Source organism: Pseudoliparis swirei, chromosome 5 (genome assembly GCF_029220125.1).
Source record: "Pseudoliparis swirei isolate HS2019 ecotype Mariana Trench chromosome 5, NWPU_hadal_v1, whole genome shotgun sequence".
Classification (NCBI taxonomy): Eukaryota; Metazoa; Chordata; class Actinopteri; order Perciformes; family Liparidae; genus Pseudoliparis; species Pseudoliparis swirei.
The window spans coordinates 27,453,504-27,468,795 of NC_079392.1; the positions used below are offsets into that span (position 1 = coordinate 27,453,504).

At 48.9% G+C, this 15,292-nt stretch overlaps 2 protein-coding genes across 2 annotated transcripts; both read right to left on the reverse strand.

The window, feature by feature from the left end:
• Window positions 1-881: 881 nt before the first annotated feature.
• Window positions 882-8,157, reverse strand: jade3 (jade family PHD finger 3). Its single transcript, XM_056414798.1, has 11 exons — window positions 6,609-8,157; window positions 5,594-5,653; window positions 5,134-5,219; window positions 4,886-5,043; window positions 4,178-4,368; window positions 3,767-3,978; window positions 3,524-3,691; window positions 3,343-3,459; window positions 2,719-3,177; window positions 2,524-2,641; window positions 882-2,450 (listed from the first exon to the last, which is right to left on the reverse strand). The coding sequence occupies exons 1-11, from the start codon at window positions 6,673-6,675 to the stop codon at window positions 1,672-1,674; spliced, it is 2,415 nt and encodes an 804-aa protein (XP_056270773.1). The 5' UTR covers window positions 6,676-8,157; the 3' UTR covers window positions 882-1,671.
• Window positions 8,158-8,507: 350 nt separating this feature from the next.
• Window positions 8,508-11,709, reverse strand: LOC130193904 (protein XRP2-like). Its single transcript, XM_056414734.1, is given in 7 exon segments — window positions 8,508-8,532; window positions 8,534-8,589; window positions 8,671-8,756; window positions 8,826-8,940; window positions 9,820-10,485; window positions 11,544-11,694; window positions 11,696-11,709. Coding segments are annotated over 7 exon segments (1,113 nt in total).
• Window positions 11,710-15,292: the final 3,583 nt, after the last annotated feature.

Genomic DNA, 15,292 nt, shown 5'->3' on the forward strand with positions numbered 1-15,292 from the left:
TAAACAAGCTTCGAGTCAATAAGAGCAGCGATGCTGTCACCTAGAGGAACTACACACATACACACACACCTAGTGGTCATCTAGAGCAGGGGTTCCCAAACTTTTTAGACCACGCACCCCCTTCTACATCCCGACCGGGTTCACGCACCCCCAATCCCCCACACATAAAAAAAAAAACGCAGCAGAATGCAAGAGTTGTTGACGGGGGGGGGTGGGTGCTAGTGAAAGTGTGCTCACCTGTGCGCATCACGGCTGGGCGTTACGCGCGCCGGCATCGAGCCGAGAAGAGTTGTTGACGGGGGGGGGGGAGCGATGCGCGTTATGGGAGCGGCGGCGCTGGGCTTAGCCCAGAAGAGTGAAGCAGCGAAATGTGTAGACATAGAAACACTCTCAGACAGCAGCTGCTGTTACGTGCGCCTGCTGCCAGTCTGACTCCGCTGCTTTGGGTGAATGACGTCACGTGCGACCTGGAGGTGTTAACCACTTGTGTACCAAATCTTTTCTTTATTTATTTTTGAATTAACATTCGGGGCTAATTAAAAAACATCCGGGGCTTTGGCCCCGGGTTTTTTAGCCTAGGGACGCCACTGGTTAAGACCAAAATGACACTTGAGAGCCCTGAGAATGTTTAATATTAATTATTACACCATTAGACCACCATTAAATTTTTCCTCTCGCGCACCCCCCTGATCTAGAGGAACTACACACACACACCGAGTGGTCATCCAGAGGAACTACACACACACACCTAGTGGTCATCCAGAGGAACTACAAAAAGGTCTGATTATTCATTCAAACACAGATGAAATAATAATACAAATAATAAAGTATTTTTTTCGATCAAATGAGTAGACACAAAGAACGGTGAAGACGTCCAGGAGTAGTGAACCAGTTATTTATTATCAAAACAAAACATGAAGGTCATGTGACCTGGAGCCACCGGGACGTGAACCACCGCTTCACACGCCGAGTCAAACTAAACAGACTAATAGTGTTAAACTGTGATTCTGTTCAACTGAAACCACGACTAACAAAGGAACGAAAAGAACAAAGGAAAGAAAAAAGGAAAAAAACAAAGAAAAGAGGTCAAGAGAAGGTCACCGGGTCGCTTCATCAGCTGAGAGGAAAACTAAGAGCTGCAGAACGTTTACATGCAACAAATACTCTGATTGGACATGATGTCTGGTTCTTCTCGTGAGGTTTCAGGTGAACAGGCTCACCTGAGCATGAGGAAGTTAACATCTTCATGTCAACAGATTAGTAGAAATATTGTTTTGTTTTTTTGGGGATAAAATTAAATTAAAAAAACCTAGAATATTTGATGCACGTCGACGGTGTGAAGTCTCAATAAAGTGGAGCACGTGTGATTCAGTTGATTATTTACTTCCCAACGTGAAGGTCTATGTACAGAGGGGGCGGGGCTTGGAGGGGGCGGGGCCTATGGGGGGGTACAAAGTTGTGCAGAGTACAAAATGTATTTCTGGTCACAATGAAAGGCAAACGATGAGAACCTCAGGAGAGAGTTCCTCTCTCCGAGGCCCACCGACCCGTCACGCCTCCGCGGCGCCCCCCGGGTCCTGGTTTGGTCCTGGTCCCGGTCCCGGTCCTTGTTCCGGTCCCGGTCCCTGATGCGTCTCGGCACTTGGGAGGACGGCGCCCAGCGATCGGCCGTCACCTCTGCACGGCGTGTCTGGAGCCCAGCGACTGCTTCCCGCGGCCGACCCCCTTGCCGGCGCCCTCGGGCTGAGGGGGCGGGCCGCCCGGCCGCCGTCGCCGCCGCCCTTTGGCCTCCGGCTCCGAGTCGCTGAGCTCCAGGTCCGGGCAGTACCCGTCGCTGTCCTGCTGCGAGCGGCCGGTCCGGGCCCGGTGCTCCGGCTCGGCCCACGGCCGCTCCTTGCGGGTCAGTCTGTCGGCGCGCAGGTCCTCCGTGGTGCGGACCAGGTTGATGGTCGCCTCCTTGAAGGACCGGCCCAGGTGCTCCATGGCGGATTTACGCAAGCCGGTCCTGTCCGGCGCCGGGCCGGAGGCGTCCCGGTCTCGGGGCGTCTGGCAGGAACTGTCCTTCTGCGCCGCCGCCGAGAGTCCGTTGGCCTTGCGGTCCTGGTCCGGCTTCCCGTTGGACGAGTGTCCGGCGTGCAGCGTGGCGGCGGCGGCGTGCAGCGCCAGCGGCTTGCCGGACGGCTTCCCGCCGGGCGGCGCCACCGGGCTCCTGGCGTGGCTGGAGTGGCCGTTGGAGCGCTCCTCCCGGCGGCCGCGGCCGTGCAGCTGCGGCTTGCCCTGGCCCAGCCCCTCCCCCGCCACGTTGCCGCTGTTGTCCGGGCACAGCGGCCCGTTGGACTTGGAGCCGGAGCCGGCGCCCGGCCCGGAGGGTTTGGGCATCTTGAGCTTCAGGGTGATGCGAGGAGGAGGACGGAACAGCAGCCCGTCGGCCGGAGACGAGGACGGGAGACCTGGAGACAGAAGAACACCATGAGGCGGCGGCGCCCACAGGACCGCGGGGCGGCGTGGGGGGGCGGGGCTCACCGGCGGCCAGCTCCTGGTTCAGGAGCTTCACGTGCAGGTTGAACATCTGCTCCTGGGCTTTGCTCTGCAGCACCTTCAGCTTCTCCCTCCGGCTCACCATGTAGCACAGGTTCCTCACCTGCAGGCAGACGGGGGTCAAGGTCAGGGGGTCGCAGGAGGTCACGATGACACAGGAGAGCAGAGCGGGCGACCCACCCGCTCCAGGTCCTGGCGCAGGTGCATGAACATCCTCATGCGGGTGTGGATGCTGTCCTCCTGCGGCTGCAGCACCAGGTTCTCCTCGTCCTCTCTGGGCGGCAGCAGCGCCCGGTTGAAGTTGGCCCTCCTCTTCAGCTTCCAGTACTGACAGATGAAGTCCAGCAGGCGGGCCGGCAGCCCGAGGGCCCGGGACAGGTCCTCCTGCTGCACCAGGGTGTAGAACTCCTCCTCCAGCTCCTGCAGCCTCTGGGCCCGCTGGCCGCCCTTCTGGGCGTCGCCTGCGGGCTTGGCGCGGGCCGGGCTAAGCCCCGCCTCCAGGGCCTTGGGCTGGCTGTGCTTCAGGCAGTACGACTTGAACTTCACCTCGTCGCCCTCGTCCAGGATGGTCTTCATCTCCAGGCTGTGCTCAAAGGCACACGTCACGTGGAAGGGCGTGGTGCAGTTCTTCACCGAGCACTAGGGGGCGGGGCATCATACACAACAGCCAATCAGTGTTGAGACCATCAGGAGGAGAGCCGTAACGTTAGCTAGTGACTAGTAGCTAGTTCACTTCAGTTACGATGCGTTCAGGCTCTGCTCCGTGAACAGGAGAACACAACACATGATCGCCAGGCAGCTCACCTGGATACACGCCCCCGTCTTCCATTTACACAAACTGCAGGTGAGCGACCAGCGACTGGGAGGGATGTGAGACACCTTGGTGATGGGCTCCATCCTCTCAGGGCACGCGATGCTCACCTGGAGGAGGGGGGGGGGGTCAGTCAACCTGGAGGGGTGTGTGTGTGTGTGTGTGTGTGTGTACCTCAGGTATCCACAGAGCACAGCTCACATGAGCCCACTTGGTCCCGGCCCTCGTGGCCTTCATGGCTCCTCCCTTCTGAGGACAGAGGAGACACTGAGGGTCGATCCCGAGGACGCACGTCCTGCACAGCCAGTTCCCCACCGGCACCTTGACGATGCCGTAGCACGCCTGGGAGGAGGAGGAGGAGGAGGGTTAGAACACACGAGGAGCGCTCCAACACAATGCGTGGGCAGAGCGGCTCACCTGGTGCACGCAGATGTTGCACTTGTCACAGAACACCATGTCGTTGCCCTCCTCGCTGTCCGGCGAGCGGCACACGTCACAGATCACGTCCTCGTCGTACTCGATGCCGAGGCCCTCCACCGTCTCGATGGCGTGGTTCATGTTGTCGTGGCAACGGCCCTCCAGGGCCTCCATGGCGCGCTCCATCGTCAGCTCGTCCACAGGCTCCTCCCCTAAATGGAGGAACGGCTCGTTAACCCCTCGAGGTGCAACGGGCGAGGTCCGGTCCCCTACCCGTCCGGTCCCCTACCCGTCCGGTCCCCTACCCGTCTGGTCCGGTCCCCTACCCGTCCGGTCCCCTACCCATCCGGTCCCCTACCCGTCCGGTCCCCTACCCGTGAGGTCCGGTCCCCTACCTGTCCGGTCCCTTACCCATGCGGTCCAGCTGCCGGTTCAGGGCCTGCAGCCAGTGCAGGTCCATGTCGTCCAGGTCGTAGCGGCACATGGCCTCGGCCAGCTCCTTGATGTCCACGTAGCCCGGCTCCGGGGCCTCCCGGCCCGAGCACTGGATGTGCTTCCTCTGGTGGGTGTAGAGGACCTCTTTGGGCTTCTCCTGCAGGACTCTGAACACCAGGAAAGACCAGGACCAGGACTGTCACACCACAGGAAGTAGTCTTTCCTCCTGCGAGCTAGAAGGCCAGGACCCCTTCGTGAAGCTGAACCTCTTGTAAAGAGTCTTCTCCTATAATCTAGTCCGGATCGGTCCAGACCAGGTCTCCTGGTTCCTGGTTGTGGTCTCTAACAGAATGAGGCGTTCATGAACCTCACACTGACTTGATTTTGAACGCAAGATTCAGGCCCAGTGCATGATGGGAAACGGGCGTCTGATCAAAGAGCTGATTGGCTGAGAGGTTTCATTCTGAAGGTAGCGGCTACATGTTGTGTAGCCGCTACCGCTTTTAAAAGCATATTAAGTCAAGCTCAGTGTAAATTAACGTGACAACGTTTTTATATTCCAGAACTTCTGCAGGTGTTCCACGAGCGGATGAACCCTGGAGCGTTCCCGTCCCGTTTCATCCCCCAGTCGCTCATCACTGAATGATGCCGATTGGTCCGTGGGTTATTGAACCCTCCCCTCACCTGACGGACGGCTCCGGGATGGTGTCCGGACTCGCCAGCACCTGGACCCCCTTCTCCCACTCCTGCTTCCAGGCGTCCGCCAGCAGGTAGTAGTCCTCCGGGGACACGTGGTGGGAGTCTGGGAGCTTCATGTTGCTGATCAGGTCCTTCCTGAAGACCTGGGGGGGGGGGGGGCACAGAGAACTCACGGGTCACAGGCCGGGCCTCCCCTGTGACCTCAGGGAGGAGCGCAGACCGCCGGGACTCACCTCGGCCGGCTTCTTCTGGACCGAGGCCGGAGCTTCGGGTTTACCGCCGCCATACTTGTTGGAGGAGCAGAAGGAGGTGGAGGGACCTGACGGAGGAAGTAGAGACGTGTGAATGAAAAGAGGAGAACCCAAAGGAGGAGGCAGGAGAGACGTGTGAATGAAAAGAGGAGAACCCAAAGGAGGAGGCAGGAGAGATGTGTGAATGAAAAGAGGAGAACCCAAAGGAGGAGGCAGGAGAGACATGTGAATGAAAAGAGGAGAACCCAAAGGAGGAGGCAGGAGAGACGTGTGAATGAAAAGAGGAGAACCCAAAGGAGGAGGCAGGAGAGACGTGTGAATGAAAAGAGGAGAACCCAAAGGAGGAGGCAGGAGAGACGTGTGAATGAAGAGCAGGATAAGGAGGAAGTAGAGAGGAGGAAGGAGGAGGAAGTAGAGAGGAGGAAGGAGACGCTGAACTCACTCTCGTTGTCAGAACTGTCGCTGCTGCTCGACGACCTGAGACGCTTCATCCTGTAACATCCTGAGGAAGAGGAGGAGGAAGAAGAGGAAGAGCAGTTGTTGTTTCAATAATAAATAAATCATTGAACATTTACAAATGTTTGGGAACAAAGTTCATTTTATTTTCTCTTAAACAAATCAGAAATATACGTTGAGCAGAACGATGAAGAAAAGATGTGAACAGTATCAATAAAAACATGAGTCATCATTATTGCTTAAAGCTGCAAAATACACAATCTAGTATTAACTAATATAATTATTCATACTATTATGAGACAAGTGTGGGTCCTCCTTGTTTACATGTATTTTATCGTATATTGTATTTAATGTACATGTAAACACATGACGTTATAACATCATTATCACCTGTTTTGTAAATTAATATGTTCCCTCTTTTGTTGTCATATTATATGACGCCATAATAATGGGAAAGTGTTTCCGGTTTTTTGTATCTGCAAAGGTTTAACTATACAGCATTTGAGTAAAAGAGCAGTTTGTGTTAGTCCAGATTTAATAAATGATATTCCGTAAATTAAATCTTACATAAATTGAATGAAAGAAAAGTAAACGTCTCTAAACTGACAAATCGGAAGCTGCGAATGTGAAGCTAACGGCAGCTTCCGCTCACACGCGCGCTAACATCCGGGCCACTCGCGGGCTGCACTGCAGGCTGTGGGGGAACCAAACGTGGGCGCCACCGCACACACACACAAAGATGTCACTTCCTAGATCCATTAAGAAGAAACAAGCTCGCGAGCTCCGCCGCGGCCGTTATTCGCAGTTGGAACGGTCGATATCGGATCGGCGCGCGCGCTAAGCTAGCTGCCGCTAGCACGAGCGCCGCGGAGAGGGCGGGAGAGAGGGGGAGAGAAGGCCCCGTGGCCTGGATCGACCATCCGGGGGAAAGCCTGCCTCACTCAGCCCCCTTCTCCGAACACACGCGCATATTGTTCCACCTTCCTTCCCGCGGGTTTTACCTCCAGTCCACGCGCCGCTGTCCGCTTTATTCCAGCCACATGTCCGCCCGGACACCGCGTCCAACATGTACCTGTACGAACAAGCGAGGCTCTGGTCCTACTCTCCGGGTAAATCCGGGGGTTTGTATTCGACCACAGAGGGGATCTCCTGGGCAGCAGTCGATTCACCACCACGGCACAACGGCTCTATTGTACCGCGCCTCCCGCCAGGTCCTAAAGCCCGCCGGATTCCCTCCAGCCTGGGTGCGCTCGATTTGTGGACTGGCGCTAACCTCCGGTGGTGGAGGAAGGACTCCGATCTTTTACTGACTAGCATTAAACACCCTCGGCATGAAAACACACTTACAGGAGCAAAAGTACTCAGATTAAAATACATTATTGTATTTGCAGCTGATAAATGAGTTCATCTATTAATGTATTTTTATTCAGCTTGTAGTTTAATCTATAAATACATAATGTATTAGTTAATGATGTATTAATAAACTGACTGGGAAATAATAATATAAACCAACTGCTCTTTTACTTTTACTCTAATTCCACTTTACTCCTATTCTAGTTAAACCTTTTTAACAGATTAAAAAACATATACTTTTACATTATGGGGAAATGTGATGCTTGATTTCTTCACAAATATGTTTTACTAATAAAAATTCGGGCCAAAAATACAATTGAAATACTTCATTAAAAATATATAATAAAGTCCTCAAGTCTTCTTCGGGTTTTAACGGTAGTGTGCGTGTTGCTCTGCTGCCCCCTTCTGGAGAGATAAACTCACTGACTGGTGTTACTCTTAATGCACTTATAAAATACACACACACACACACGTAATAGAGTCCTGACGAGCTGCTCGGCGTTCTCCAGCTTTAATGCGTCTGTCTTCTGAGGACAGGAAGTCAGACAAGAAAACGGTGCTCGAGTACAAAAAGTGTACAAATACAAAAAGTACATCATAGGACGTCCCGCTGTCTATTCCTCTGAGGGGAAACATCGCTAAACTAAAACAACTTTGAGATTCGGTTCCACTTGTTGCTTAAAACACAGAGCAAAACATGTACACAATGCAACATAACGGGGGATAATGAAGTCATCTCAGCAGCTCAGCACCAGTCCCTCCTAAAGGGACCGCTCCCCTATCACACCAGCACACTCAGGACATGGTACTGGCCCTTTAAATCTGAGTTTCTGCTAAGAGAAACTAAACTAAGGATTATTGTGGAAAAGCCTTTTAACACAAAGACTTCATTAAAACTTTTCCCCAAAGACAAAATAATAAAGAACATGAATTTGTGTCCATATATAGAACATTCAGCAGAGTATAAAACACGTTTTACAAAATGAAGATCAATGAGTTGGCGCGCACACACACACACACACACACACACACAGTTTAGAAAAAAAAACTTTATATTAAAAGAAATTTTACATTTACAGCAAAAGATCTACATTCACAATCCATAAAGCAACCAGGTACATTCATAAGAGATATAAATATTCACAGCACTCAGCGACGATGCTAGATGATTATGATTGTGTGTGTGTGTGTGTGTGTGTGGGGATCTTCATCAAGACCTGGTCCTGAACATTCATCATTGCGTAACTTCTTTTTTTGGCGAATTTAAAAACAGGCTGCTCGTGTGATGAGGTGTTCAGGGGCAGCCAGGACAGCGAGGAGGCGTTCAGGTGCAACCAGGACAGGGAGGAGGCGTTCAGGGCAACCAGGACAGCGAGGAGGCGTTCAGGTGCAACCAGGACAGGGAGGAGGCGTTCAGGGGCAACCAGGACAGCGAGGAGGCGTTCAGGGGCAACAGGACAGGGAGGAGGCGTTCAGGGGCAACAGGACAGGAGAAGGCGTTCAGGGCAACCAGGACAGGGAGGAGGCGTTCAGGGCAACCCGGCCGCTCACAGGCCCATCTGCATGTCGGCGGTTGAAGAAGCTGTCGATGTCTCTGGAGGAAGTGTTCTTGTTATCGGAGACGAAGACCTGGAACAAAGGAAGACATCCTGTGTGAGGCTGCTTGTTGTCGTTGTTGTTGTTGTTGTTGATCAAAGAGGAGGTCGTGACCTTCGTGCCACTGAACACGTCTCTGGCGATGCTCCTGCAGGCCTCCACCACGCCGTCTCCACTCAGCTCCAGAGCGATGACGGCTCCTTCAGGAGGAGAGAGGTTACAACACAGCTGTGTGCAGCAGCAGCAACAACAACAACAACAACACACACCTTTAGTGACGCAGTCCACCAGGTCCTCTGCACTGGTCTGGAACACCCGGCTCACGTCGTCGGGCCTCATGGAGACCTCCTTGGTCTGGATCAGAACAAAGCCCCGAGCCGAGGTCTGGAGGAGAGGACCAGAGCATCAGAGGGGGGGTCTCTGTGTGTGTGTCTGTGTGTGTGTCTGTGTGTGTGTGTGTGTGTCTGTGTGTGTCTCTGTGTCTGTGTGTGTGTCTGTGTGTGTGTCTGTGTGTGTGTGTCTGTGTGTGTCTCTGTGTGTGTCTCTGTGTCTGTGTGTGTGTGTCTCTGTGTGTGTGTCTCTGTGTGTCTCTGTGATGAGGTCACACATGTTTACAGTGTCACAAACATCTCTGGAATGTTGTCATAGAAACTAAAGAGCAGCTCAGGAACGCTCGTAGATCTTGGAGACGTCTCATTGGTCGGTGAAGCGTGACCAATGAGACGTCTCATTGGTCACGCTTCACCGACCAATGAGACGTCTCGTGTGATGAATATGAAACTCTAGACACCCAGAGGCTCCACTTCCTCCTGATGAGACATGCATGTGGAATAAGGAAGTGATACAACTTCTAGAGACACTGTACACATCTCTGGTTTCACCTGTCAGTCACCTGTAGCCACGCCCCTAAAGCGCCCCCTGCTTCACGGTCTGACTCTACAGACCATAAAGTATAAATGACGACATCATGCTGTTTAGAAGAAGACTTGAAACTAGAGACTGAGACATGAACTCATGTTTACAATGTTTACTGAGGGAATACATCAAGAGAAGTAGAGTCACTATATAGACTTCTATACAACCAGAGGAGCCCCCTGGTGGTCAGGAGAGAGAATGCAGCTTTAACACATGAAGCATAGACTTCTATACAACCAGAGGAGCCCCCTGGTGGTCAGGAGAGAGAATGCAGCTTCAACACATGAAGCATAGACTTGTAGCCACGCCCCTGGTGGTCAGGTGAGGGAACGCAGCTGTGAGTCTCACCTCGTCGATCAGTTTGCGGGCGTTGGCGGTGGCGTATTCTCCGGCGAAGAAGACGAAGAGGCAGGACTCCTCGCTGGCCTTCCTCCGGCCGCCCTTGGTCAGAGGCACGATGCTGCGTTCAGGGTCGGCGGAGACGCCGCACCTGAACTCGGAGCCGGGGTCCGGCGTGGGCACCGAGTCCAGCACGGCCGCGCCCTCCGGCAGGAGGCTCCAGTTGTTCTCGCCGGCCACCGGCGTGAAGTCGTGCACGTTGCTCCAGTTGTTGTTGAAGACGCTCAGGCCGGCGTCCTTGAAGTGGAAGGCCAGCTCGGGGTAGAAGTACTGGAAGCAGCCGAACTTCACGCCGGCCGAGGACTCGATGACGGGCTGCGTGGCGCAGCTCAGGAACACCTCCATCTTCTTGCAGTCCCGCGTGCGGAACTGCTGGCACGCCACCGCGCACTTGACGTCGCGGCAGTTGCGGAAGAACACGCTGCCGCGGGCCGGGCCGAGGAACACGCGGCAGCGCGAGCAGTCGTCCACGGTGACGGCGGCCGAGTGGTCGAACACGTAGATGTCGCAGTCCTCGCAGTCCTGGATCACGAACTGCTGGCCGCGCAGCGCGCCGGGCAGCCGGCCCGCCGTCACGCCGCGCAGCCCTGACAGCATGTAGTCCTTAGGGTCCACCTGGAGGCCGGGGCGGGAACTGCACTTAGACACCAGCAGAGAGCAGTCAGGCAACTCTGGGCTTTTCTATTGGACTTTATGGAGACTAAAAAAAGGAGAACCCCGAGGGACTCATCCAGCTGTACTTCACTACAGGTATGTACTGGTGCTCCAGCAGGGCCACACAGGGGCCACAGTGGCCTCAGTACTCTAACACCTCACTGTGGCTCTTTAAACCACTTCAAATGCTTTCAGGCTCCTCATCAAACTATTGACACGGAGATGGATGCTGAGCGTGTTTCATGTGGTCCGACCGGTTTGAGAAGAAGAAGAAGAAAAAAGAAGAAAGAAAAGAAGTAGGAGAAGAAGAAGAAGAAAAAGAAGAAGAAAGAAAAGAAGTAGGAGGAGAAGAAGAAGGAGGAGGAGGAGAAAGAGAAGAGCTGCACAGAGTTGTAATCCCATAAGGAGATCATAGCTCGACTCTTCCTGCTCCTCCTCCTCTTTGTGCACGGCCGTGACATTAAGACGTGTCCGTGATTGAGTGATGTCTTAAAATAACATTGTGTACATGTGAACAATATGTATTTCACATTTAACATTTATAATCCCGATATTGAGTATATTTACTGTGAGTCAATATATTTTCTAATAATCTCAGAACATAAACCGCAGCAGCTTCTCAGTAAATCAGGTTAAAATAATACAAATGATGCTTCTCTTGTTTGTTGTTTACCTTGTCAGGTGCGTTAAGTACCATTTAAACCACTATATTAAAACGTTAAATATTATTATTAATGATAACTGCTAGATGGCTGAAATTATTAGTTATAACTGTTATAAATATATATATAATTATTACTTATGGCTGTATTATTATTATCATATATTATAATTATTTTATATATTATGTCTCGTACTGCTTCGGAGCCTCTAATAACATTATATTAATTATGATATATATAATTATTATTATTTATATACATTAGATTTGTTTCCATCCCGTTCTCCCCCGTGTCCCAGCCGTGTTGTTACGGAGCCTCCGTTATTGTTGTGGTATATTAGTGTGATGATGACGTCACCTTCTCCCTCGTGTCCCAGCTGTACTGCTTCGGCGCCTCCTCGCTGCTGTTGCCAAGGGGACCCGCGTTGCCCGTTGCCGTCGCGGTTTCCCCCGTCGTCGAGGTGGGCGCGCGCTCCTCCCTCTCGGAGGACTTCCACTTGCACTTCTTGGAAGAAGCAGCCCATGGCGGCGTCTGGGGACCGGCGCGTGCGACCGTGTGAGGTGAAGCCGAGGCGGGAGGAAGAGGCGCGAGACCCGCGAGGAAGAGGACGGTTTGTTTGACACGACTCTTCTGTTTCCCCAACCCACGGCAACACCGCCCCTCTCTCACCCCGGCAGTTGGTGTCCCAACAGCCAATCACGAGGCGCGGAGAGCGACGGGATGGCGTCACGGGTTTACGCAGAGGAGGCGTGTCCTCGTGAGGCATTTGAGGAATAATAAAAAGATTACAAGAGACCTCCGCTTTTTAAATGTTTTTTAAAAGAGGGTGTTGGTTTTATGAAAACACATTTCAGTCGTAAAATATAATAACTAATAAGATTTTATAATTAGGACTTTTATATATAATAACTAATAAGATGTAATAATTATTTTATCTGACAATTATTACCTTTTTCTTAAAAATATGATTTTTCCTCATGTTGAGTTTTTTTAAAATCTCATAGTTTAGATTATTTCAAATCTCATCATTTTAATTTGTTTAAATCTCATTCTTTCATTTTTTAAATCTCATAATTATTTTTATCTCACCTTTATTTAATATTTTGTATCTTATGATTATATTGTTGTGTTCATCACATCAATGTCTTATTGTTGGCTTAAAAAAATTACTGGAGTAAAAGTATCATAAATCGCATAGAATGTAAATACTTACTTTACTTACAACTCCATCTGGCATATAAAATCATACAGGACTGTCTCAGAAAATTAGAATATTGTGATAAGTTCTTTATTTTCTGTAATGCAATTCAAAAACAAAAATGTCATGCATTCTGGATTCATTACAAATCAACTGAAATATTGCAAGCCTTTTATTCTTTTAATATTGCTGATTATGGCTTACAGCTTAAGAAAACTCAAATATCCTATCTCTAAATATTAGAATATCATGAAAAGTATACTAGTAGGGTATTAAACAAATCACTTGAATCGTCTAATTAACTCGAAACACCTGGAAACACATTTTCAAATGTTTGATTTTGTTTTGCTGTTATAAATCTTTTTTTCACTTGGTCTGAGGAAATATTCAAATTTTATGAGATAGGATTTTAGAGTTTTCTTAAACTGTAAGCCATAATCAGCAATATTAAAAGAATAAAAGGCTTGCAATGTTTCAGTTGATTTGTAATGAATCCAGAATGCATGACATTTTTGTTTTTTTAATTGCATTACAGAAAATAAAGAACTTTATCACAATATTATAATTTTCTGAGACAGTCCTGTATATTTATATACTGTATATTTATATCAACTTATATATAAATATTTATATATATTTATATATATAATTATATTGACATATATTTATTTATTTATATATACAGGACTGTCTCAGAAAATTAGAATATCATGAAAAAGTATACTAGTAGGGTATTAAACAAATCACTTGAATTGTCTAATTAACTCGAAACACCTGCAAGGGTTTCCTGAGCCTTGACAAACACTCAGCTGTTATAAATCTTTTTTTTAACTTGGTCTGAGGAAATATTAAAATTTTATGAGATAGGATTTTAGAGTTTTCTTAAGCTGTAAACCATAATCAGCAATATTAAAAGAATAAAAGGCTTGCAATATTTCAGTTGATTTGTAATGAATCCAGAATGCATGACATTTTGGTTTTTTGAATTGCATTACAGAAAATAAAGAACTTTATCACAATATTCTAATTTTCTGAGACAGTCCTGTATATCTGTGAATATTGTGAAATAACACTAATAATCCCAGATTGTGTTTTAAGACCTTTGTTGTCTAAAACAACCCGATCACACCGAACGGTCCAACCGGACCTCAGATTAGCAATTTAATCCACAAGGCCACTCTAATAATAGGCAATCCCCCATCGGGCCTTCCTGTACATCCCCTCTTCATAATCTGTGTGAGGTCACGAGGTCGTTCAATGTGCCGTTGCTCAACAGGTTGTCGGCAGCGGGATTCAGTCTGTTGGTCTGAAGAGTGAAATAAGAACATAAACACTGTGTTGTACGTGGAGGAGGAATCAGGTGACCTGGTGGAGTCTGGGTGTTAATGCATCAGAGGAAACACCATGTGATCTCTGTGAGGGGTCTCCCCCCCCCCCCCCTTACAGCAGGTGGTCCTGACACCATGAGGGGCTTCGTGGTAACGAGCGACCTCCAAGTGAAACGTGTTGTCATTTGCATCGGTTTCCTGCCTTCTTGCTCACAGATATCACTGGGAACTTAAAGGGGCAGTACGGAGGATGCAGTGCCACCTAGTGGCGTAGTTTCAGACTTCACCCAGCGCCAGTAAACCCTCCTCTCACCCCGGTTCCCGGGCTCAGATGTCCAGCTCCACCTTTGTTGTTTAATTCTGCAATTCAGAAGGTAGCTGTGGTTTCAGGTGATCTACACACCGATAAAACATAGGTATGAATATTATACACGCTGCCCCTTTAAATCAGCGTGACACCAGCAACCCTTCTGTTTCTCGACATAAAGACACAATGCATGCTGGGTCGGCTTGTCAAGGGGCTCTAGCCTCTTGTGTGTAGCCTCTCACCCACTAAAGGCTCGGTGAGGTTGCCTCAGGACTCTTCTGGCAGGAGTCAGTCCTTCAACATCCAACCTCAGGAGAGTTTCCTGTTTTCAACCCAATAACTGCAAATTCATCACAATCTGAGGCAGTGAGTCAGGAGCTTGAAGGGCCTGTACCCTCCCCTCCCCTCCCTCTCTCTCTCTCTCTCTATATATATATATATATATATATATAAAATACATATACATATTTTTGAATACTTTGTATACACATATTTACATATTTAGTTTTTTACTCTACATATATAAAAAAATACTTTAAAAAACAGTTTTGTACTTTATATACATATATTTACACATTTTATTTTTTGACTTTACATATATATATATTAGGGCTGTCAATCGATTAAAAAAAATGGATGATAAATTGTTTCTTCAGTGAAACATCAGATTAGTAAAAAAAAAGAAGTATATTGAGACCCCATTGGTCCTGTTATCTTTAACATTGAACAGCAGAACCAGTGAACTTGGTAATTGACTGACATTCAAATATGTCACGTTCACCCTCTGGAGGCTGGGCTCATTTTATACATTTTACAAACAAAATTAAATTCACCTTTTAAAGGCGTTAGCATATGACACATACCCACGTGTTCTACATCAAACATTCCAGAACAATCTCAGCTCTATATTGAGGCTCATTGTCCTCGCGCCGTGTTCTCTGCACTACACACATACACACACATTTAATTTCATTTGCTCTGCACTCATACACACACTTTGCTTTTTGCACTCTGTCTATATTTAATATTTTGTGTATTTGATTTGTCAGTGTTGTTGTGTGTTGTGTATGCATGTGTGTTGTATATTTACATATATATTTTGTTTTGTATTTTACTTTTATTTTACTTGTATACTTCTATATCTTTCATCTCTGTTTCTTATATTTTGTGTTTTGTTTTTACTCTTGTGTGTTGCTGCTACTGTCACGACAAATTTCCCCTTGGGGATTAATAAAGTATATATCTATCTATCTAGAGCCTTTCCTGTGAGGTG